General features: G+C 38.1%; 1 protein-coding gene across 1 annotated transcript in view; it reads right to left on the reverse strand.

Moving 5' to 3' along the window:
- Window positions 1-325: 325 nt before the first annotated feature.
- TRMT2B (tRNA methyltransferase 2 homolog B) overlaps window positions 326-27324 on the reverse strand; it is a gene marked incomplete at its 5' end in the record, with an annotated part of 47692 nt that continues 20693 nt past the window's right edge. The window contains 9 exon segments of the mRNA XM_074323302.1: window positions 326-2251; window positions 2253-2339; window positions 20421-20467; window positions 20469-20521; window positions 20759-20878; window positions 21649-21750; window positions 21907-22121; window positions 22454-22662; window positions 23910-24014. Coding sequence (XP_074179403.1) covers window positions 2215-2251; window positions 2253-2339; window positions 20421-20467; window positions 20469-20521; window positions 20759-20878; window positions 21649-21750; window positions 21907-22121; window positions 22454-22662; window positions 23910-24014 — 975 coding nt within the window.

The following is a 27324-nucleotide window of genomic DNA, read 5'->3' on the forward strand; positions in this document are numbered from 1 at the left end:
TGGGTACCAGACTAGTCAGGGGGATCACTTCTTAAATTATATAATTATCTAACCATTACGCTGTACACCTGAAATTAATATAACATTGAATGTCACCTGAAATTGAAAAATTTAAAAAGGGGGGAAATGCTGAAGGGAAATAACAGGTCCAAATTTTCAGGTATAAAACAAGTAAGTCACGGGGATGTAATATACAGCATGGGGAATATAGTCAATAATATTGTGATAGCGTGGTACAGTATCAGATGGTTGCTGGACTTATCAGGCAATCACTTCTTTAGGTATGTAAGTGTTGAATAACTATTGTGTGCACCTGAATCTAATATAATATTGTGTGTTAGTTACCTTTTTAGTAAAAATCTTAAAAATAAATCAAAGTAAATAGCATATTCTAAGCTGAGAAAAACCAAATGTGAAAAGGACCAGAATGGGAAAAAAATTGTCTTTTTGGGGGAAAGAAACTTAATGTGTACAGAGGAATGAGGCTGCCCAGATTATGAAGGGAGTTTGAGGCTGCATCAAGAATTTGGGACTTTTTTCAAAAACCAGTAACAAGCCAATGACAGACAGATTTTAAGCACTGGAGAAACACAATAAGATTGGAATTTTAGAAAACTCACTCTGGCTATAGAAAATGAAATGGATGAGGACAAGAGTGGATACAGCAGCAGCAGTGGGAAGATGGCACTTTCAATAACAATCCGGTGAGAAAGGATGGTAACCTGCAGGAATGGAGACTCAGTGATACACTGGATGGGGGCAGGGGTAGAGGAGAGGGACTCAGAATGCCCAGGCTTCTGGCTTGAGTGACTGATTGGTATATTCATCAACATTGGGAATATATGAGCAAGAATAGGTTTGGGGGAAAGATGTGTAGCATTCAACATGAAATATGCTGAGTTGGGAGTACCTAGAATATATCTAGGTGGACTCTACCTTGTAGGCAGTTGGATACAAGAATGAGGAAGATAACTCTGGTTCCCAGCCTAGGTAAGTAATAGATGGTATTGCCATTTACAAATACAGGGAACAAAGGAGGAGAAAATGAAAGTCACTTTGCAGTTAATTTTTTTTTAAGTTATAAAATAATATAATCCCATTACATAAAACGAAATATAGGGAAATGTAAATAAAACTTATATGGCTATCATAAATCAATACCTCTATACTTTAGATTATTTCCTTCTAGTATTTTTAAACGGATTATTTATATAGTAGCTTTAACAGACATATTTTTCTGAGGAGGTTTCTCTAGAAGTATTTAGGATTGAGAATGAGAATTAAAAATCCTAGTTGACCTGATATCATTTTGTAAATCAGACAGTGCTTGCTAAGTTACACCTCCTTAGGCTGTGAAAAGATCCAAAACATAATCTAAATTGTTGGGCAAGTATCCAAGAATAACTCCAGAGTTGACGAAATCATGGAATAGAGAATATTTGTTTTAATAGCCAGTTTTTAATAGTATATTCTGGATTGTTAGGGGATTCTGGAGCTTTCTGCCTCCATACTACACAGCACAGTTACAGGTATTCAGTCTCTTCTTTGAAGCTCTCCTTGCCCATAGGTTCTCTTCTAGACCAATTCTCCCTCCACAGGTGAGAGCTAATTGGTGCTATTGCTCCTAGGAGTAACTACATTTTTAAAAGGTATTCTAGAAACCTCAAAATCTAGAAAACCCAAAGGAATAAATCTCTACTGAGTTCAAGCAGTCAGTCTCCCTGCAATCACGGCATAGCTTACTCTACTTTTTTTAAAAAGCTAGACTTGTTTCTAGTTCTAATCCTTAGCTACCTCATGAACGCAGAACATATCTAATAAAATCTCTGGATAAATACACAGACCTGAGTCAATGTGAAATTATTACCAGCTGCTGAGAAAAGCTCAGTGGTCACCACACCACAGGCAGAGTCAGACAGAGGAGACAAAACTAAAAACTAGGACCAAGGGAGCCATGACAGGCTGACAACAAAAGAAAGGTCCAGATCCAGGGCCAAGAATTGGTCACAACCAAACACCCATGAGAGCAAGGGAACCTGAAAACTAAGGTTATAAATCTGCCTCAGATAGGTCTACTACTTTCTTCCTGCTCATAATCCAAAGATTGGTTCCCCCCAATAATGCTCTCAGGGTCTGCAATGCAGCAATATGCCAAACCTGGAAGTTACTGAAACTTCAGCCTTACAAAGAGCCTGTCATCTTGTAGGAGGCTGCTTAGCGAATGAAGAGGAGCAGCAGCTCACAGTGTGGGATGGGGGAACAGGTCCACAGGCATAGCTTGTCTCAGGATGAAAGGCTCACCCAGGAGCTTCTTAGCAGAGTCTGGAGGACAGCACAGCCTGTAGAAACAGATCACAATGTCAGGTCCTAGAAGCCAAGAAGAAATTCCAGGAACACAATTTCTTAAAATTCAAGCCCTGCCTCTTTGCTCCCATAACCCCCTGTGTTTCTCTCTATAACAGTATTTATCATATTTAATGTAATTACCGTTTTTTTAAACCATCTTTGTCACTGGAATATAATCTTTTTGAGGGTAGAAATGAGGCAAAAACTGCTTATTATTCATCTGTGTGTTCTCAGTGTGTAACACTGAGTAGGGATTCGATGGTGAATCTAGCAAGGGGACCAAGTCATATACTTTTCTGTATGATTTGCACCCAATAGGTAGTTAATAAATATTGCTGAATTCAATTACTCTCCTGAAAATTTTCAAAGTTGATTACTTTTCCACCTTATTTCAAAGGCAGTTAAGCAAAAATGAAAACAATTCACCTATAAATTCACCATTCAGAGAAGCATAACCACTGCTAACTTTTTAGGATGTATCTTTCCAAATATGTATATTTAAACTGTTTTTTTAATGGAGTCACACTGTATATATTGTACATGCTGCTTTACAATACGTTTCTTCAGTTAATGATACATAACAAGCATCTCTCCACTATATTATATGTAGAGCTACCTCACTTTTATTGGCTATATGGTATTTCATTAAGTAAATTGAACACAGTTTAGTTATCTGATTCCTAGCTATTGGAAACTTAAGCTGTTTCTAACTTTCAGCTACTTCAAAAAGTCCCTTCATGAATATTCTTATAGTTATATTTTTGCACACATTTTGAGTTACGTAGTGGAACTGCTAAATTGAAGCACGTGTATTTTTTTAAGGCCCTAAGATACATACCACTAAATTATTCTGGAAAAAGTTGTACCAATTTACAGTCAAACAAACAAAGCAGAAAAGTTATTTCCCTGGCAAACACTCAATAGTTTAAATAGCACTGTCCCATTAAAATAAGGAACAAGTTTGTTTTATTTGTTCATTTGTTGCTTTTATGTTTAACCAAAGTTATCCCAATAAATGTAATTTTAAAAAGTGAACTGTAAGGTAAACTTTGGACTTTAGTTAACAATAATGTATCAATATTGATTAATCAATATTGGTTTATATGATTTTATGAAATGTACAACACCAATGCAAGATTTTAAAATGGGGGAACTGTGGGCAGAGTGGGGAGAACATGTGGGAACTCTGTGTACTTTCTGCTTAGTTTCTCTGAAAATCTAAGACTGCTCTCAAAAGAAAGCCTATTGATTTTAAAAAGTAAAAAAAGTCAAGAACAAGGCAAGATTTTCACTATCACTCCTACAATGGAACATTTTCTTATCTAAAGCAGTAAGGAAAAAAATGTATTGGAAGGAAAGAAGGAAAACTGTTTTTATACGGTGATCATATGGCCAGCTACCAAGAAAACGCAAGAGAATCAACTGGAAAACAAATGAAACTAATAAAAGAGTAAAGTAGTTGGACATAAGATTGGCAATAACCAGTTAGAAATGTCATGAAAAAGGTCCCATTCATAATAGCAATAAAAACTTTACACTATCTTGTATTAACCTTAAGAAGACACAAACACATACACACACACACACACACACACACACACACACACACACACACAGAGGGTGCCAAAAAATGTATACACATTTTAAGAAAGGAAAAAGCTATATTAAAATTGTAATAATATATACCGATAACAAAAGATGAATACAAGTCATGTGTATGCATTTTTTGGCACCCCCGGTATACATAGAGAGAGAGCTTTAGAGAATTACATAAGACTAGAGTAACTGAAGAGACATATCACATACCTGGACAGGAAAAATACTGTAAAGAGTTCAATTTTCCCTAAATTAATTAATAAATTCAGTGTACTTCCAATTACAATCCCAAAAGGATAGTTTTGATAAGTTGAATCTAGAGCTCTGTTAGAAAATATATGAAAATGTTAACAGCACATATCCTTTAACCCAACAATTCCACATCAGGGATTTATCTAATATATATACTATCACATACACTTACTCATCACATATACATTGCACATACGTGCAAAGACATACGTACAAGGATACTCACTGCAACACTGTGCTAACTAGATTAGAAACAACCTTAAAATTCATTAGCAAGGGACTAGTTAAATGGCATGTTTATACAAGTTAAAACTATATAGCCTATTTAAGAAATTAAGTAGACCTGTAAATATTGATGCAGATTCTACATTATTGTAGAACAATCTACAAAATCTATTCTTCAGTGAATAGCCTGGTGCAGAACAGTGTTTATAGTCTGTTTCTACTTGTTAAAAAAGAGAGAGGGATGGTATATATACATACACGTACGTATACACACATGTATAGTGCCAGAGTATCTCTGGTAGGCTACACAAAAAACTGGCAAGAATGGTGACATCTGAAGGACTAGGGGTCAGGAGTAAAAAAGAGACTCATTATTCTCGGCATACTCTTTTGTATTGTTTGAATTTTTTCTACCATATGCACATACTGTTTTTTTCAAAATAAATATTTCTTGTCTTTTTGAGGCTATGTCTATTGTTTTACTCAGTAGGAGTGTTAGCAGAATTCTAGGTTTACTCTTAATCATTGCATTTTAAAACTTGTTTTGTATAATGCATATTTTCATTTTATTCAAAAATGCAATCACATAAAAAGGTATATGGTGAAGTGAATCCCATCTCTGCAGTTCTCCCCCAGAATAAATAACTACTATTATCAGTTTCTTATATAACTTACCAGTTTCTCTATGCATATACAAGCAAATAAAAATCTATATTCTTCTCCTCCGCCTTTGTCCTTTTATACAAAGACAGTTTACTGTTAAACAATTCTGCACACCTTGTTATTTCCACTTAGTAACATACCTTAGAACCAAAATCACAAGCTACAAAAGAAAATACAGTCTGGACATCTTCAAAATTAAATACTCTTGGGCTTCAAAGGACAGTCAAGAAAATGAACAGAAAGAACCCAGAGAATGAAAGAAAACTTTTACAAATTATGTATCTGATAAGGGAATTGTATATAGAATATATAAAGAAATCTTAAGACTCAATAATAAGAAAACAACCCATAAAAAATAGGCAAAGGATCTGAATAGACATTTCTCCAAAAAAGATATACAAATGGCTAATAAGCACATGAAAAGATGTTCAGCATCATAAGCCATTAGGGACATGCAAATGAAAACCACAAGGAGATACTACTTCTCACCCACTAGGATGGATATAATAAAAAAAAAGACAGACAATAACAAGAGTTGGTGAAGACGTGTAGAAATTGGAACCCTCATACACCACTAATGGGAATGTAAAATGGGACAGCTGCTTTGGAAAACAGTCTGGCAGTTCCTCAAAAGGTTAATACAGAGTTATCATATGACCTAGCAATCCCACTCATAGGTATCTACCCAAGAGAAATGAAAACACATCTCCATACAACACTTGCACACAAATGTTCATAGAAGCATTATTCATAAGAGCCAAATGGCAGAAACAACCCAAATGTCCATCAACTGACAAATGAATAAAATGTGGTCCATCCATATAATGGAGTATTATTCATCCATAAAAAGGAATGAAGTACTGATACATGTTACAGCATGGATGAACCTTACAAACATCATGCTAAATGAAAGTAGCCAGATGCAAATAACCACATATTATATAACTTCATTTGTATGAAATATTCAGACTAGCAAATCCATAGAGAATGTAGATTAGTGGTTTCCCCAGGAAGTTAGGGAAAATTGGGGAGTGACTGGTGAAAGGAGCAGGGTTTCTTTTTGAAGTGATGAAAATGTTCTGGAATCAGATGGGGTGATGGTTGTACAAACCTGAGAACATACCAATAACCACTGAAATGTACACTTTAAATGGATGAATTTTTATGATGTGTGAATTATATCTCAATAAAGCTGTTATTAAAAAATAACATACTTTAGAGATCTTTCCATATCAGTATACAGAGATCATCTTCGTTTTTTTTCTTAAAGCCCCACAGTATTACATTGTATGGATGCGGCATCATTGATCTAACCAGCTCCCCAGTGATAGACTGTTAGGATATTTCACTACTATTATAATACTGCAATAAATAACTTTGTATCTATGTTACTTTACATGTATGTCAGTCTATTTGTAGGATAAAGCCTCAGGAATGGAATTACTAGATCAAAAGGTATGTACAGATTTATAATTTTAAACTGTATTGCTAAATTTCCTCCTATAGGGATAGTACCAATTTACACTCCGAGTAGTAATTTTTTAGAATTCATGTTTCCCATAGTATTGCTAACAGTGCATTATCAAACTTTTGATCTTTTGGGAGAGGGGGGCTCTAGAAGAGGGGTAAACGGGGTCTACTATATGGTGATGGAAAGAGAACTGACTCTGGGTGGTGAACACACAATGTGAGATATAGATAATGTATTGCAGAATTGTACACCTGAAATCTATGTAACTTTACTAACAATTGTCACCGCAATAAACTTTAATTTAAAAAACAAAAACAAAAAAACTTTTGAATTTTTGCCAATCTGACATGTAAAAAGGGTATCTCAGTGTACTTTTAATTTGCATTTCCATTATAGGGAATAGACTAAGCATACGTTCATGGTTCATAAACACACTTATAATATTTTCTTTTTGTATCTTCTGTTCATTTTTCTTTTGAGCTGTTGTTCCTTTTTTATTGATTACCAGGAATCTGTTATAAATTAAGGGAAAAAGTCGTATGTAATATCAACTGCAATTTTTTTCCAGGTTTTTTTTTTTTTTTGTGTTGTCTCCTGTCTTTGCTTTTCGTGCTTTTTATCATGCAAGTTACTGATTTTTAAACTGTTTTACTGAGCTCTAATTCACATATCATACAGCTCACCCATTTATAGAGTTCATTGGTTTTTAGCACAAAGAATTGTGCATCTATCACAACAATCAATTTTGGAATATTTTTATTCACCTAACAGGATAGTATGCACCCTATTTCTCCCCAAACCCCCATCCTCTGACCTAAGCAACCACACGTCTACTTTCTGTCTCTAGAGATCTTCCGAGTCTGCACGTTTCCTATAAATTGAATCATACAATATTCCTTTTGTGTCTGGCTTCTGGATACCCTTATCAGATGAATGATTTGCAAATATTTTCTCCCATTCTGGGAGGTGTCTTTTCATTTTCTTGATGGTATCATTTGCAGCACAAAAGGTTGTTTAAAACTTTGATGATGTCCGATTACACACACACACACACACACACACACTTATTTTTATTTGTTATTTGTTTTTTTGATGTCATATCTAAGAAAGCTTTGCTTAACCCTAGGTCACAATGATTTATTCCTATGTTTTAGCTCTTGCACATTTAGTTCTATGATCCATTTTGAATTAATTTCTGTGCGTGATGTATTGAAGGGAGAAGTTACTTTTTATGTAGCTAAATTTAACAAACTTTTATTACATGGCTTCTCAATTTTCAGTTAGAAAGGGATTCTGCACTCTAAGATTATAAAGAAATTCTATGATTTACGGTTTTCCCTTTTTACATTTAAGTCTCTGACTCCTTTATAACATATCCTGGCAAACAGTATGAGATACACATCTAACTTTTTTTTTTTTTTTCACCATGGCTATCCAGTTGTTCATCACCATTTATTGAATGGTCCATCTTTTTCCCATTGATTTGAGGTACCACCTTTATCATTAATCAAAAACATTTTAAACAGTACGGTAAAAATAAAATAAAGTACAAATGGAAGACTAAAAGTACAAGAATAGACAAGAAAATAAGATTCTGAAAACAAATTGGCCTCATTCTATTATTTTGGGTAGAAAAAGCTCTTTAACAACTTTTTCAATTTTTCTCCATGGTTACTAGTCCACTTAAGTTTACTTTATCTTTTGGAGCTCTTTTGGAATTAATATTAGCCATTTGCATTTTCCCAGGAAATCACCCATCTAAGTTTTGAAATGTATTGCAAGGGAGTTGTATAAAGTATTTTTAAATCATTTTTTAAAAGTCTTCATATTTGTAGTTATGCTCTTTTTCTCGTTTAAGACTTTATATTTTTATATTTTATTCCTTTATATTCTTAATTAGGTTTATTTATCCATTTTATTTTATTCCTCCTATAATGCCTTCCTGTTTATTTGTCAAGTCTACAGGCTTTTTGTTTTGTAGTTCATAAATTTCTGGATTTTTTTAATGTTATTGATTTCTTCCTTCTGATTCCTTTAGGTTTATTGTTCTTCTTCTTTTTTTTTTTTTTTAGCTCATTGTCTTGAAAGCTCAACTCATTTACTTTTAAATCTCACTTATTTTATCCAGTCATATAATCTGTACTTTATATCCACCTATGTGGTTTGAAAGAAGAAAATAACATTTCAAAAACCAAAATAATTGACCAGGGCCAGAACTGAAGTGAAGCAAGAGGCATTCACTTTGGGTGCAAAATTTAAGAGGGTGCAAAAAAACTCAGTAATCAAGACAAATATTTTGATACAGTATTTCAGAAAATCAAATTGGAAAACTACAGCCTGGCTTCCTACTTTTATAAATAAAGTTTATTAGAACCAGGGCTAGGAATACACTAAGGTGAATGAGGCAGGGTTTAGCAAGTGTAGGAATGCATCTCACCTTTCCAAAAACCTACATATTTTGTTTATCATGGATTTTTGTACTAATTTTGACTTCTGAAAAAAATTACATTAAAATTTTACCTTGATTACTGCATCCCTTAAATTTTACCCCCAAAGTGAGTTGCTTTACTTGGCTCACCTGAGACCCAGTCCCATAATTGACTCTTGGTGGCAGTATAATCCCTTTTTTCTATTTCTTTACACTTCCCTGCAATTTCAAAATTCTGCACAATAAGCATGGATTAATGTGATTATTAGGAAAAAATATTTTGAAAAAGAAGTCAAGATTTACAGTCAAGATGACAGAGTAGGTAAACAATGTGCTTGCCTCTTCTCATGACCACATGAAAATTACAATTAAACTACAGAAAAACCATCATTCAGAATCGCCTGAAATCTAGCTGAACCAAAGCCCTACAACTAAAGACATACAGAAGAAACCACCTCAAGACTGGTAGGAGGGGTAGAGATGCAGAACAGGCTGGTCCCACATCCATGTATGACCACTAAAAGTCAGGAGGGATATCTCGGCTGTGCACATACACCCCTCCCAAGAAACGAGCAGTCCCAGACCCATACCATGTCCCCCAGCCCACAACACTAGTGTCTGGAAGAGAAGTCCCCTAATTTCTGGCTGTAAAAACCAGCAGAGATTGTGGCTGAGTGAGACAGAGGGCTGCTGGAGTCCCAGGCATTTCTCTTAAAGGGACCACAGACGGACTTACTCGCTGATGGACTCACTCGCTCTGAACTCTAGCACAGGGGAAATAACAAGAAATGTGCCAGGGACATACAGGAAGGAATGGAGTAATCTGGCTTTAGGGAGAGGGCTGGAGGGGCAGCATTCTCCCAAAGAGAAGTGCTGGCAGAATCCACTGTTTCTTTGTTGAGCAGTCCCACCTCCCGGTATGCAGATGCAGGCTGGCACCATATCTGAGTCTCTATCAACCTACCTAACACTGTTCATTCACCCACCCTTGGTGATTTCCTGAGACCCTGCCCCACCCAACTTTCGGGCCTACTCAAGCCACTACCAGTGGCTTTTCCATATAAAAGGCCAGTCTTGGTTCATGCTGTGGACTTTCCTAAAATCTCTCAAAGGTTCCCAAAACCCAAACAAGCAGCATCTGGGTTCAGCGTGTGCCATAACTCTTGCTGAGCAGCCCCAAGCCTGGCACTACCAGCAGCCAACCTCGGTTCAAGGCTTGGCCTCTCAAGGCACCTCCAAGCCCAGCAGGGAAGGCAGCCATCTGCGAACTGCTTATGGTTCATGCCGGGTTACCATGGGCAGGGCACAGGCTGTGGCTGAAGTTGGCCTAAAGGAGGTTTCCACCCAAAAGGCCCTGGGATGGCACGCCTGGTGGCCAGCTTTGGACCAAGTCAAAACATCATCCAGCTGCCTCCAAGGACAACACACCCAAAGGGCAGACTGGGCAGGCACCAGAGCCCTCCTGAAGCAAATCCTGCTCTGTAGGGTCAGCCCTTGCACCACAGATCCTCCACTGTAGTCACAGCCAGTTTTCACAATCATTCAGCCTGAGGGTTAATCCCTCCCAGTGACATGCAAACAGCAACCAAGGCTCAACTACAACAGAAGGGCACACACGACACACATAAGAGACACACCTGGAGCACCCAAGTCAGGGAGACTGCAACACTAGGCCCCACAGGACACTTACTACATGAGACCACTCTATTAAGTTCTGGAGATATAGCATCCCTACCTAATACATAGAAACAAACACAGGGAGGCAGCCAAAATGGGGTGACAAAGAAACATGTTCCAAGTGAAAGAACAGAACAAAGCTCCAGAAAAAGAACTAAACAAAATGGAGACAAGCAGTCTACCATATGCAGAGTTCAAAACACTGGCTATTAGGATGCTCAGTGATGTCAGGGAGAACTTCAACACAGAGATAGGAAACATAAAAACGAACCAGTCAGAAATAAAGAATACAATAACTAGGGTGGCTGGATGGCTCAGTTGGTTAGAGCTCAAGCTCTGAACAACAGGTTGCTAGTTCGATTCCCACATGGGCCAGTGAGCTGTGCCCTCAACAACTAGATTGAAGACAATGAGCTGCCGCTGAGCTGCCAGGGGGTGGGGGGACAACTGGATGGCTCAGTTGGTTAGAGCGTGAGCTCTGAACAACAATGTTGCTGGTTCAATTCCTGCATGGGATGGTGGGCTGTGCTCCTTGCAACTGAAGATTGCAAATGGTAACTGGACTTGGAGGTGAGCTGCACCCTCCACAACTAGACTGAAGGACAATGACTTGGAGCTGATGGGCCCTGGAGAAACACACTGTTCCCCAATATTCCCCCAATTAAAAAAATAATAACTGAATTGAAGAAGGTATCAGAGGGGATCAGCAGTAGATTAGATGAAGCAGAGGATCGAATCATTGATTTGGAAGATAAGGTAGCAGAAAACACCCAGTCAGTAGAGCAAAAAGAAAACAGAGTCCAAAAAAATGATGACAGTTTAAGGGGCCTCTGAGACAACATCAAGTGTACTAACATTTATATCACAGGGGTACCAGAAGGAGAAGAGAGAGACCAAAGAACTGAAAACTTATTTGAAGAAATAATGGCGGAAAACTTTCCTAACCTGGTGAAGGATGTAAACATACAAGCCTAGGAAGTGCAGAGAGCCCCAAACAAGATGAACCCAAAGAGGCCAAAACCAAGATACATCATAATTAAAATGCCAAAGGTTAAAGGCAAAGAAAGAATCTTAAAAGCAGTGAGAGAAAAGCAGTTAGTTACCTACATAAGCTCCCATAAAACTGTCACATGATTTCTCAAAAGAAACTTTGCAGGGCAGAAAGGACTGGCAGGAAATAGTCAAAGTGACGAAAAGAAAGGACGTACAACTAAAATTACTCTACCCAGCAAGGCTAGCATTTAAAATGGAAGGACAGATAAAGAGTTTCCCAGACAAGAAAAAGCTAAAGGAGTTCATCACCATCAAACCAATATTATAAGGAATGTTAGAGGGACTTCTTTAAGACCAAAAAAAAAAAAAAAAATTATGAATAGTAAAATGTCAATAGCTACATATCAACAATTAGTTTCAATGCAAATGGATTAAATGCTCCAATCAAAAGGTATAGAAGGTATAGGTCATCAAAATGGCGGTGTGAGGTGAGTCTCTGTAAAGCTCCCCTGGAATTTACAACTAATCGAACACCAATAACTCCACAAAGGACTCCCTGCACAGCAGACAGGCAAGACAAAGAGGCCCACTACTGAGTTCACCTACAGGTGGGCGAATCGCGCGAGAGGGGGAGGAGGGAAGGGAGAAGTGCTGAAACGGAGCCGCACGGACACAGGACGCAGACCTAGCTCAGTGCTCTGAGCACGCTGCATCCCGGAACTACCGCAGCTGCGGGAGAGGGAAGAACTCGGACTGCTAGGGCTCGGCTTATGGCCCACAGGGCTGAGGGGGCAGCATATAACACGGCTGAACCCAACGCTCACGGCAGAGACCTCGGAGAAAAGACTGAGGGAAGAAGGCTGAAAACGGTAGTTTAAGCCCTCACTGCCGAGCAGAGAACAGAAGCCTTAGGCACTGAGACTAGCCGCTCCCTCCCTACCCTCCCAGAGTTCGCCCTGCCCCCACATGCCCGGTGCTAGAAATGGAACATTAGCAGTGTCAGATCAAAAGAATAGAATATTTGCTGTGCTGATAACTGTGGACCACAGACACAGATTCGCAGCCCAACTAGTTCCGGCAAAGGGGAGGGAGCTGTGGAAGCAGGACTGGCTGTGGTGGAGGTTGCTGCCATTGCTCTGGGCCACCTGTCACAACTCACCCCGCCCCTGGCACAACCTATCTGGGCGGATTCCTGCAGGAGTAAACAGAACTGCTGAAACATACGGGCTCTGAATCTGGTGCAGGAAGAGTTTTGGAACTTCAAAAGCTCTCCGCATACCCACACGGACACTGCGCCCTGTGACCTTGGCGAACTATTAACAGAGAAGCCCGTCTCCCAGGGAATCCCCCCATTGTGTGAGAAGATGGAATAGTACAGAGAAAACATAGAACTACCGTGTGAGAGAGAAAAAAAAGGCTGCAGTCGGAGAGAAAATAAAACATTCTACCAACAAGTACTGGAAAACAAAAGAAAGACCTCTTCCTATCAACCTGTTGCAGAAGCCACTCCTGTAGATGTCTAGGAAGAGAAATAATAAATCAGTAATTGCCATGAATAACCAAGGCAACAAGACAGCTCAGAAAGAAAGTGAAAAGTCTCCAGAAAAGGAACTTAAAGATATGGAAATATGTGACTTAAATGACAGAGAATTCAAGATTGCAGTTCTGAAAAAACTCAACGAGATGCAAGAAAACACAGAAAGGCAGTTTAATGAACTCAGAAACACAATCAAAGAACAACATGAGCATTTTATGAAAGAGATTGAAATTTTAAAAAAGAACCAAATAGAATTTCTGGAGATTAAGAACTCAATAGAAGAAATTAAGAATGAAATAACCAGCTTAGGTAGTAGAGTTGACCAGATGGAGGAAAGAATCAGTGACATAGAGATAGAAACCTGGAAATGACACAGATGGAAGAAGAAAGAGACTTGAGACTTAAAAGAAATGAAAGAACTCTACAAGAACTTTCTGACTCCATCAGAAAGAGCAATATAAGAATAATGGGCATACCAGAAGGAGAAGAAAGAGAGAAGGGAACAGAGAATATATTTAAACAAATCGTTGATGAGAACTTCCCAAACTTATGGACAGAACTGGACCCTCGAATCCAAGAAGCAAATAGAACACCTAATTACCTCAACCCCAACAGGCCTTCTACAAGGCACATTGTATTGAAGCTGTCTAAAATCAACGACAAAGAAAGACTCCTCAAAGCAGCCAGGGAAAAGAAGATGCTAACTTACAAAGGAAAGCCCATTAGATTATCATCAGATTTTTCAGCAGAAACTCTACAAGCCAGGAGGGATTGGAACCAAATATTCAAACTATTGAAAGAGAGAAATCATGAGCCAAGAATAATATATCCAGCAAAGATATCCTTTAGATATGAAGGAGGAATAAAGACCTTTCCAGACATACAGAAGCTGAGGGAATTTTCTTTTTTTTCTTTTTATTTATTTATTTATTTTTTTATTAGTTTCAGGTGCACAAGACAAAGCAAAACTTAGACGTTTATCATTTATATCCCTCACACTGTGTGAACCCCCCTACCCCCATCCACTATCCCTCTGTACATTCCCCAAATTAATTTTCGAAACCCCGTGGCCATCTTGTGGTTACCGACTATTTTCTAAAACTCTCACCTTCCCCTTGTCCCCACCCCCCCGCCCCTCTAGCAACCCTCAGTTTTTCCTCCATGTTTCCAAAACTGTCTCTGATTAGTTTATTCACTTCTTCTTTTCTTTAGATTCTGCATATAAGTGAAATCATATGGTATTTGTCTTTCTCTGTCTGACTTATTTCACTTAACATTATGTTCTCTAGGTCCATCCATGTTGTTGCAAATGGTAAGATTTCTTTCTTCTTTATGGCTGCATAATACTCCATTGTATAAATGTACCACAGTTTCTTAATCCAGGCATCTACGATGGGCATTTCGGTTGTTTCCATGTCTTGGCTATTGTGTATAGTGCTGCAATAAACATAGGAGTGCATAAAGATTTTTGAATTGGAGTTTTGGATTTCTCGGGATAGATACCTAGGAGTGGGGTTGCTGGATCATAAGGTACTTCCATTTTCATATTTTTGAGATACCTCCATACTGTTTTCCATAGTGGCTGCACCAATCTGCATTCCCACCAACAGTGCACCAGCGTTCCCTTTTCTCCACATCCTTGCCAGCACTTGTTGTTTGTTGATTTATTGATGATAGCCATTCTGACTGGGGTGAGGTCGTATCTCATTGTGGTTTTTATTTGCATTTCTCTGATGGTTAGTGAGGTTGAGCATTTCTTCATATGTCTCTTTGCCATCTGTATGTCCTTTTTAGAAAAATGTCTCTTCCATGCCTAAATGGCCATTTAATCTATGACAATGGCAGCAAGAATATACGGTGGGGTAAACACAGTCTATTCAATAAATGGTGCTGGGAAACCTGGACAGACACATGCAAAAAGATGAAGCTGGATCACCTCCTTACACCACACACAAAAATAAATGCAAAAATGGCTTAAAGATTTAAATGTAAGATCTGAAACCATAAAATTCCTAGAAGAAAATATAGGAAGAAACTTCACAGACATTACCCGGAGTAAGATTTTTACTGATATATCCCCTCGTGCCAGGGAAGTAAGGGAAAAAATAAACACGTGGGATTACATCAAACTAAAAAGCTTTTTCACAGCAAAGGAAACCATCAATAAAACAAAAAGGGATCCTACTGAATGGGAAAAGATATTTGCCAATGATATATCTGATAAGGGGTTAATATCACAAATTTATAAAAAACTCACTCAACTCAACTCCAAAAAAACAAACAACCCAACTAAAAAAAAAAGAGAATTTTCTAATACACGACCTGCACTACAAGAAATACTAAAAGAGGCTATTCGACCACCATCAACAGGGAAAATTTGTGGCAACCAAAACTCAAAACGGGGGAGAATAAAGGCCTGAACCGGAATACGGCAATGGAGAAAGTAAGCGTGCTAAAGAAAATGGAATACTCTAAATATCAAACTTTCTTTTACATAAACTTAAGGGTAACCACTCAAAAAAAAAAAAAAAAAATCCAGAACTGAAATACATACTGTAATAAAAGAAGAAACAGAGGGAAACATCATAGAATACCACCACACAGAAATAATAGACAACAACAAAAAGGCAAAGAAACAATGGAGACACAGCCTTACCAGAAAACTAAAGATAGAATGACAGGAAATCCTCACATATCAATAATCACCCTAAATGTAAATGGACTGAACTCACCAATAAAAAGGCACAGAGTAGCAGATTGGATCAAAAAACTAAACCCAACCATATGCTGTCTCCAAGAGACACATCTCAGCTACAAGGACAAGCAGAGACTCAAAGTGAAAGGGTGGAAATTGACACTCCAAGCAAATGGTACCCAGAGAAAATCAGGTGTAGCCATAATGATATCAGATGAAACAGACTTCAAGGTGAAAAAGATAACAAGAGACAAAGATGGACATTTCATAATGGTGAAGGGGCTGTACAACAAGAAGACATAACAGTCATCAATATTTATGCCCCCAATCAGGGAGCACCGAAATACCAAGCAACTACTAACAGAACTAAAGGGAGAAATTGACCAAAACACAATTATACTAGGGGACTTAAATACATCATTGACAGCTATGGATAGATCATCCAAACAGAAAATAAATAACGAAATAGTAGCCCTAAATGACACATTAGATGAAATGGACATAATTGACATTTATAGAGCACTTCATCCTAAAACATCAGACTATACATTCTTTTCTAGTGTACACGGAACATTCTCAAGGATAGACCATATATTGGGACATAAAATCAGTCTCAACAAATTTAAGAAGATTGAAATCATACCAAGCATATTCTCTGATCACAAGGCTTTGAAATTGGATATCAACTGCAAAAAGAAAGCGGGAAAAAACACAAATACATGGAGATTAAACAACATACTTTTAAAGAAGGACTGGGTCAAAGAAGAAGTTAGAGGAGAGATCAAAAGATACATAGAAACAAATGACAATGAAAATACATCCTACCAAAATTTTTGGGATGCAGCGAAAGCAGTTTTAAGAGGGAAATTTATCTCATTACAGGCCTATCTCAAGAAACAAGAAAACTCCCAAATAAATAACCTCATGTTACACCTTAAAGAACTAGAAAAAGAAGAACAAGTAAAACCCAAGGTCAGCAGAAGAAAGGAAATAACAAAAATTAGAGCAGAACTAAATGAAATAGAGAACAAAAGGACAATAGAAAAAATTAATGTGACAAAGAGCTGGTTCTTTGAAAAGATTAACAAAATTGACAAACCCTTGGCTAGACTTACTAAGATAAAAGAGAAGACACTGATTAACAAAATCAGAAACGTAAAAGGGAAGTTATCACGGACACCACAGAAATACAAAGGATCATCCAAGAATACTATGAAGGACTATATGCCACCAAATTCAACAACCTAGAAGAAATGGACAAGTTCTTAGAAACATATAGCCTTCCAAGGCTGAACCATGAAGAACTGGAAAATCTAAACAGACCGATCACCAGTAACGAAATTGAATCAGTCATCCAAAACCTTCCCAAAAGCAAAAGTCCGGGACCAGATGGCTTCACTAGTGAATTCTACCAAACCTTCAAAGAGGATCTAATACCAATCCTGCTCAAACTCTTCCAAAAATTTGAAGAAGAGACAGTACTCCCTAACTCATTTTATGAGGCCAACATTACCCTGATACCAAAACCTGGTAAGGACAGCACAAAAAAAGAAAACTACAGACCAATATCTCTGATGAATACCGACGCAAAACTTCTAAACAAAATTCTAGCAAATCGAATACAACAATGCATTAAAAAGATTATTCATCACGACCAAGTGGGGTTCATCCCCAGGGAAGAAGGATGGTACAACATCCACAAATCCATCAATGTGACACATCACATAAACAAAATAAAGGACAAAAATCATATGATTATATCAATTGATGCAGAAAAAGCATTTGACAAGATACAACATCCATTTATGATTAAAACACTTAATAAAATGGGTATAGAAGGAAAATACCTTAACATAATAAAGGCCATATATGACAAGCCCTCTGCTAATCTCATAATTAATGGTGAAAAACTGAAGCCCTTTGCTCTACGTTCAGGAACACGACAGGGATGTCCCCTATCACCTCTGCTTTTCAACATAGTGTTGGAAGTCCTTGCCAGAGCAATCAGGCAAGAGAAAGAAATAAAAGGCATCTAAATTAGAAATGAAGAAGTTAAATTATCACTCTTTGCAGATGACATGATGCTATATAGAAAACCCTAAAGACTCCACCAAAAAGCTATTAGAAACAATCAACGAACACAGTAATGTTGCTGGCTACTAAATCAACGTACAAAAGTCCATTGCCTTCCTATATACTAACAATGAAATCTCAGAAAAAGAAATACAAAAAACAATTCCTTTTGCAATTGCAGCAAAAGAATAAAATACCTAGGAATAAACTTAACCAAGGATGTGAAAGACCTATATGCTGAAAACTATAAGACATTTTTGAAAGAAATTGAAGAAGACACAAAGAAATGGAAAGACATTCCGTGCTCATGGATTGGAAGAATCAACATAGTTAAAATGGCCATATTACCCAAAGCAATATACAGATTCAATGCAATCCCCATCAAAATCCCAATGGCATATTTTAAAGAAATAGAACAAAAAATCATCAGATTTGTTTGGAACCACAAAAGACCCCGAATAGCCAAAGCAATCTTAAGAAAAAGAACAATAATGGAGGTATCACACTTCCTGACTTTGGCTTGTACTACAGGGCTACAATAATCAAAACAGCATGGTATTGGCAGAAAAACAGACACATAGACCAATGGAATAGAATTGAGAACCCAGAAATAAAACCACATAAATATGGACAGATAATTTTTGACAAAGAAGCTAAAAACATACAATGGAGCAAAGACAGCCTCTTCAATAAATGGTGCTGGGAGAATTGGATAGCCACGTGCAAAAGAATGAAACTGGACTGCTATTTGTCACCATGTACCAAAGTTAATTCAAAATGGATCAAAGACTTAAGCATAAGACCTGACACAATAAACTGCATAGAAGAAAACATAGGTACTAAACTTATGGACCTTGGGTTCAAAGAGCATTTTATGAATTTGACTCAAAGGCAATGGAAGTAAAAGCTAAAATAAACGAATGGGACTATATGAAACTTAAAAGCTTCTGCACAGCAAAAGAAACCATTGACAAAATAAAGAGGCCACCAACTGAATGGGAGAAGATTTTTGCAAACAGTGCCTCCGATAAGGGCTAGTATCCAGAATATACAAGGAACTCATGCAACTCAACAACAAAAAACAAACAACCCAATTGAAAAATGGGCAGAGGACTTGAAGAGACATTTCTCCAAAGAGGACATACAAATGGCAAATAGACATATGAAAAAATGCTCAACATCACTAATCATCAGAGAAATGCAAATCAAAACCACAATGAGATATCACCTCACCCCAGTCAGAATGGCTATCATCAACAAGACAAATAGTAACAAATGTTGGAGAGGCTGTGGAGAAAAAGGAACCCTCATACACTGTTGGTGGGAATGCAGACTGGTGCAGCCGTTATGGAAGGCAGTGTGGAGGTTCCTCAAAAAATTACGAATAGAATTGCCATATGACCCAGCAATCCCTCTCCTGGGTATCTACCCAAAAAATCTGAAAACATTTAGAGATAAAGACACGTGTGCTCCAATGTTCATTGCAGCTTTGTTTACGGTGGCCAAGACATGGAAACAACCAAAATGTCCTTCGATAGATGAATGGATAAAGAAGTTGTGGTATATATACACAATGGAATACTATTCGGCAGTAAGAAAAGATGATATAGGAACATTTGTGACAACATGGATGGATCTTGAGAGTGTAATGCTGAGCGAAATAAGTCAGACAGAAAAAGCAGAGAACCATGTGATTTCACTGATATGTGGTATATAAACCAAAAACAACAAAAGAACAAGACAAACAAATGAGAAACAGAAACTCATAGACACAGACAATAGTTTAGTGGTTACTAGAGGGTAAGGGGGGTGGGGGGTGGGAGATGAGGGTAAGGGCAATCAAATATATGGTGATGGAAGGAGAACTGACTCTGGGTGGTGAACACACAATGGGATTTATAGATGATGTAATACAGAATTGCACACCTGAAATCTATGTAATTTTACTAACAATTGTCACCCCAATAAATTTAAAAAAAAATAAGAGGTCCAAATTTCCAAGTATAAAACAAATAAGTCATGGCAATGTAATATACAGCATAGGGAATATTGTAGTCAATGATATAGTCAATAATATTGTCATAATGTGGTGCGGTGTTCAGATGGCTGCTGGACTTATCATCGTGATCACTTCTTTAGGTATATAAATGTTGTATAACTATGGCGTACCTCTGAAACTAATATAATATTGTATGTTAACTATATTTTAATAAAAATCTTTTTTAAAAAGAAGAATATTCAGGATCCTGATTTGAGAAGCCATGATAGGTTTCTCTAGATTAATAGTAACTTGATCGATCCAAACAACGTATGGAGTTTAGTTCATAGTAATGTATGAATGACAGCTTCTTAGAATGGTACATTCTTGAAGTGTACCATGGTAATATAAGATGATAACAATGTGGCAAAGTGGGTGTACTTATCTTTACAACTTTTCCGTAAATCTGAAATTATTCTAAAATACTCGATGATGTTCCTTGTGGTTTCACCATGGGGTTTGCAGGAAGCAAAACACTAGTGTGCGGATGGCCCTGCAGTTTCGAATGGCTTGAACTATCTGGTAATTTGAAGGAAGAAAGACACTAAGACACTGCTATTGATAAAATTAAACTATCATGGTCAAGGTTATCACAAACTCTCAACTGGCCAGCATGTAGGATTGGTGAGGAACTGTGGAAAAGCAGGTTCAAAGCCAGGCCATTGGGAGCACTCTTAGCATGGTGTGAGAACGAGGGACTAAAGCTGGTAGACATCATGGGAACATCCAATTAGTTCTGTAGCAGGAAAGCTATTCATCCTTACGCAGTCCCGCGCAGGCTGGGTTCACCACAGCAACAATTAGCTGCCTATCTTCCTTTGACTTTAGCAGCTGTGGCAAAATCTTCTCTGATCAACCAACATGGACCTCACAGTTGGTGATGCCTGCAGAACAGAGGCCCACATGACATAACTCAAAACTCAAGCCCAACTTTAGTGGCAGGGAGCTTCCACTTTACAGAAATGTACAGGAGCCAGGGCTCTGCCATTTCCTTTGGATCTAGCATACCTCTGAATAACAATGAAAAAAATGCTTTTGGACTTGCTTTGTTTTTTACAATGTGCTTTCCCTTACAATATCTCAATAGGTCTTTCAGCTTGAGACTAGACAGTGTTATTTTAAAACTTTGTGACTCACACAGCACGTAAGTACCTATACGAAGAAGAGAACCTTGACTTTTACCCAAGTGCTTTCTGTTATATTGGAGGTTTTCACAGAGCCTCAGGAGTTGTATGGAGCGGAGATAGAGGGGACAAGGGGGATCAGTTTTCCACATTGCAGTCTGAGATAAGATTTTGTTCAAAGAAAAGATTCTGTTGCTAAAAATAGCCTGAAACCTATTGTATTGTGTTATGATGCCTTATGAGTGTAAGGTCAAGAGGCTCTTCTATATTATCCAAAGTTTTGCTAAGTTCTCTTCCTATCAGCTGGGCCTGTTCCTTCCCTCAGACTCTGCTTCTGGATAGAAAAAAAAGGTTAGCTATTGGGATCACTTCCAGAAGGCCATTCAGGACCCATCTCTGACCACTGCAGAACAGCATCCCTTCCTCCCCACAGGTCATGGACACAGTAGATGCCCTTTCCCACACAACCCCTCCCACAGCACAGAAACAACTGCAGCTCCTCATTTCTCCCTCAACTGTGAGCACTGCACCATTGGAGGCTGAAGTCCACCTGGTGTCCTCTACCACCTGCTTCACCACCTCAATGCCAAGTACCTGGGAGGCATATTGAGCCAGAGAGAGGCCAATCACACCTGAGGAGGTAAGAGAGGATAAGAGGAGGGTATTTTAGGGTTTTAAACCAAGGAGGTTATGCCTGTGCCACTACTGCCACCTCCCTACCTCGGTGCCGGGTGGATGGGGTTTGGGAGCAAAGCAGCATGGAGATTCTGCCCTGGGTTGCCACTTGCCAGTCCCACAGCAGATGTCAAGGAGGATAGTGTTAGAGGTGATTCCACTCAGATCCCCAATGGTCCAATACAGCACCTCTGCACCAGCAGTATTAACCTGGAAAAAGGAGTCTGGAGTGATACGGATCTTCAAGGCCAAGAGATCTTCAAAGAGGTCAGGTTCCCCAAATAGGAGCTGGTAGGAGGACTGCTGATGGCTGCAACAGGTCATGGTGCTAGGAAAGAACAAAAGAAGGAAGCAATGGAATGGTAGATTATTCTACCTCTAGTGGTTGGTGGGAGGGGCAGGCTCCAGCGTCTCAGCTAGGAGACACAGCCTCCTTGGCATGGCCCTGAGAACTCAGATGGAGTTCCCCTCTCGGGGGATAGAGGCACATGCAGACACGCTCTCATCTACAGTGTGGCCTGGGTTCCTGGACCTAGCTGGTCATGAGGGCCAGTACCACTTAGCCCATATCCTCTGTGATCAGCAGCCCTACTGCCCCCATCCACAACCCAGACTACGGCAAGCCATCAGTCTCCTTGCTGTTTGGCTGCTCAGGTTTACCTTTCCTGGAAGTAAAGTGATATCAAGTCACAGACTGCTCCTGGCCCTTCGGTGAAAAATTCCTTTATGGTCTCCTCTGAACACAGAGCTCCCCCTGCCCAGACCACAATATCACGAGTTAAGCAAAGACTCATCTCACATATTTTCTCTCCTAGCTCTATAATAATCAGCCCTGCAGTAGTCAGACAAGATGGCACATTTCTCAAATCCTATTATAAATAACACTTAACATAAAGCAATGTTCTATAGGACAAAAAAGCTATTTTTACATCTCAGTAGAAGCACTGCTTTGCTTATCGGCTTTTGACAAATCCTATGCAAGAGACACACATTTTCTCTAGTCTGAGCCCCTTTCCTAGTTCTCTAAAGAAAGTGTGAATTGTTCTTGCTGTAAACAGGAGCTAAACTAAGCTTTTCTCCCATCACAAAGAAGCAATAACCTTTCAATTCCCGTCATACTTCTCCACTTCAAACATCCTAACCACCCACCCAAACACCACTTCAGAGGACATGAGTGCTAGGAGAAAGAAAAGTACTATAAAGAGAGTGAGCATGGTAACTAAATCCTTTCTTTGAATTCAGAACATTTTAAAATTCTTACATCACTACAGAGAACCTAACCATTAGCTTGACACACAAGAATATATGACAGTAAAATATGTTGGAACTATAGAGTTAAAAGGCCAGGAATCAATGACCTGAGTTCAAGCCCTAGCTTGGCTATTTCTTAGCTTTTTAACCTTGGGTACTTCTGTGCCTCATTTGTCCATCTGTGCAATAAGGGTGAGAACACTTTTCCTTCTCTTGCCTACTTTGTAAGTTGGTGGAGATGATCACACAAGTATAAGAATGTTTTAACGTGGGAATGTTTGAAAGCTCTAAGTGCATTGTAAATGTAAATGGGTTATTTGGGTTATGAAATGTTATTTGGGTTACAAAATTCTGACTATATTCTAGTCTCCATCGAATTGGGTTTCCAATTCAGTAGAGCACCTACTAATTTCCATGGGCAAAGTTCTTGTGAAAATCCTTAGGGGTCCTCACATGATAATTAATTTGGTTACCTTGCCTCAGTTTCTGCAGTGTGATAATGCCAGCAGCATGGTTAAAGAGTATCCTTCCACGTTTCCCCCAAAATAAGACCTATGCGGTCTATAAGCCCTAGCATGATTTTTCAGGATGACATCCCCTGAACATAAGCCCTAATGCATCTTTTGGAACAAAAATTAATGTAAGACCCAGTCTTATTTTCAGGGAAACACAGTAGTCATCTCCTCCTCCTCACCCCCAACCCCAATTCCTGACCCACACAGATGTTCTGTGGATGTGTAGTTTCTGCTATGTGCACTGAAACGCCCCCAAACCAACTAAAGCATAGTAACAGTAAGGGTTACTACAGAAGCTGCTCCTTAGCATCCTGCCTTAATTCCTGAGGGTGGAAAGTGATGATGCCTACTGTGTGCCCTTGGCTACTGGTGCAGACTGTGAGCTCATGCCAGTGTCCACCTTCATGAAACAGAAGGCGGGTTTCTACTGGGGATTGTTGAAGGAGTACTTCGTAGTATTAGGAAGAGAACAGTATTATTGCACAGGCAAAACTTACAAGTTCCACATGTGATTCATGCTGGGTGATTATTACTGCTGAATTGTAACCCCTTCCAAAATTCATATGTTTAAGTACCTCAGAATGTGACCATATTTGGAGATAAGGTCTTTGAAGAGATGATTAAGTTAAAGTGAGGCCCTAATCCAATCTGACTAATGTCCTCATAAGAAAAAGAAATTTGGTCACACAAAGAGACACCAGGATGCAGACACAGAGGAAAGACCATGTGAAGACACAGTGAGAAGATGGTCATCTATAAGCCAAGGAGAGAGGCCTCAGAAGAAACCAAGTTGCCAGCATCTTAATCTTGGACATCTAGCCTTCAGAACGCTGAGAAAAATAAATTTCTGTTGTTTTAAGCCACCCAGTCTGTAGTATTTTGTTATGGCAGCCCTAGCAAACTAATATAGTGAGACAAGAAACATGATCCCTACCCTTTGACCTTCCAGAGGGATATTATCCATTGTATTCCAAACAGTAAGCTCCATGAAGGCTTAGAGTTGTACCCTTAGTCTGGCACATAAGAGTTGCTCAATAATGATTACTGAAAGAAGGTGTGAATGAATGAACCAGACAGGTATTTTATTTGTATGTAGAATCTCAGGTTATTCTATATATAGTATGGAATACAATAATCTTCCATTTATGTTAATTTCTTCTGGCAGCAATTCCTAATATACTACTAAGCTGCTATGATTTCATTCTTACTTATAAATTCCTGATATAAGCCCATCATTTAAAAAAATTTCTTCATATAACCAGGTGCCAACTACACCGTAATTTAGTTGGCTCCTTCATTTCCTCCTGATGAATACAAGTCAAATGCAATCCTAATTTAGTTGTTGAGATGTCAAAAATTCTTCAAGCCAATCTTTTCAAACACGAGCTTGTTGCTACCACAACAGGACATTCTGTCTGATTTACTAGAGCATTTAGTTTTCATAATACATGTGTTCTAGGTCCACTATAGTTTTCAAACAATACTGAAATTATGCATGGAAGGGGAAGTTATACCAAAACACAGGGCTGCCTGAGAGGGTAAAATCAATTAAGGCTGGACTTGGTCACTTTTGGTATAATTTCACATAAACGCAATATAAGATATGCTTAGCTATCCTGAGTATATTTTTCAAATTTTGAAGTTGGTGATTTAAAGAAAGACTGGTTCATCTCTTGTTTACTGGCTTGTTGACAAGGAATGTTGTTTTGGAAGCAAGATTCAAATGTCACTGAGGACCTGGAAGGATGGGAAATTGAAAAAGTGAGTCTGACCTAGAAGGTAATGGGTAAGTGAAAATGAAATATAGCTTCTCCATTGTATGAGCTCAGGCCTTGGTTTCTTCACTTATAAAACAGAGACTGAAATTTTTATTCTTATATAGAAATGCCGAAGTATTAAGAGTGAGGGGGCCTGTGATCAGATTATAACATATAAATATATCAAATCAACACACTACAATTTAAAATTACACAGTACTATATGCCAATTATATCTCAATAAAAACAAAATTTAAAAAAGGAGTGAAGGGGCCTTCTGGTTAAAAATAACAGAATATTTCTTGCAAAAATCCTAGTAAAATGAAATAAAGGAATAAAAAATATATAAGCTTATTTAAGCTCCTTGCTCCACCAATTCTCCCTTCTCTCCTCCTGCATCATCATTTTTCTCCCTCATTGCTGGATCTGTCCCATCAATATACAAGCATGCTCTTACCCTCCCATATTTAAAAAGAAAGAGGATGAGTGAAAAAAGTAAAAGGATTAAGAAGTACAAATTGCCAGTTATAAAAAGTCATGAGGATGTAAAGTACAGCATAGGGAATATAGTCAATAATATTGTAATAACTATGTGTGGTGTCAAATGGTTCCTAGACTTATCAGGGGATCAGTTCATAAGTTATATAAATGTCTAATCACTATGTTGTACACCTGAAACTAATATAATATTGCATATCAACTGTAATTGGAAAATAAATTTATATAAAAAAGGGAACCTTCTTGACCCCTCTTTCCCCACCAGCCACTGTTCACTTCCCTCCTCCTTTTTGTAGCAACTTTTCAAAACATTGTATATACAGTTGACCCTTGAACAACAAAGAGTTTGAACTGCAGGGTCCACTTGTATGTAGATTTTTCTCAATAAATATGTACAGTACTGTAAATGTATTTTCTCTTCCTTATGATTTTCTTAATGACATTTTCTTTCTCCAGATTACTTTATTATAAGAATATAATATATAATATTAGGTTGGTACAAAAGTATTTGCGGTTTTTGCATTTTTAACCCTTTAAACCACAATTATTTTTGCACCAACCTAATATATATAGAAAATATGTGTTAATTGACTATTTATGTTATCGGTAAGGCTTCTGGTAAACAGTAGGCTATTAGTAGTTAAGTTTTTGAGGAGTCAAAAGTTATATGCAGATTTTCGACTGCACGAGGGTCTGCACCCCTAATCCCCATGTTGTTGAAGAGTCAAATGTATTCACAGCTTCCCATTCCTCTCCTTTTATTCATCCACTCGAATCAGGCCCCCATCCTTCCACCAAAAAGTTCATATTAAGGTCACCAATGACCTTGTGATGCAGTTCAATGGTCAATTCTCAGTCCTCATCTTACTAGCCCTGGCACTCGTAGGTACTCACTCAGCAGCATTTGGCACAGCTGATGAGCTCCCCCTCCTCAGTTCACTGTCTTCACTTGTCTTTCAGGACCCCATTCTCCTGACCTCCTCTGACCTCACTGGCTGCTCCCTCTGTCTCCTTCACTTGCTCCCCCTCTCCTCCCAGACTTTTTAAAATAGGAGTGCTCTTAGACAAGATACATTTTTTAAAAACTCTGTCTCCCCCCCACTAAAATGTAAGTTCCAAAGGGAAGGAATATTTTCTTCATTATTGTATCCTAAGCACTTAGAATAGTGCCTGGGACTTGTAAGTACTCAATGGTACTTGTTGAATGAATAAATGAAAGAAAGAACAAAGATAAAAGATGACAACAACAAACTACCATATTTTGCTGTATATAATGTGAACTTTTTGCCCAAATTTGTGAAGAAAAAAAACAAGGGTGCGCATTATACATGGGTAGTACTAATTCCATAACTACATAAATGTTTTTAATTCTTTTATTTATGCTTATGACTTAAAAGTGTAATAATAAATAAATAAATGCTAAAATTCCTTTATAATACAAAAAACAAGTACCTAAATACAAACAAATAAAAATTTGAATTAAAAAATTAAAATGGGGGGTCAGTTGGTT

The sequence above is a fragment of the Rhinolophus sinicus genome, chromosome X (genome assembly GCF_036562045.2).
Source record: "Rhinolophus sinicus isolate RSC01 chromosome X, ASM3656204v1, whole genome shotgun sequence".
Taxonomy (NCBI): Eukaryota; Metazoa; Chordata; class Mammalia; order Chiroptera; family Rhinolophidae; genus Rhinolophus; species Rhinolophus sinicus.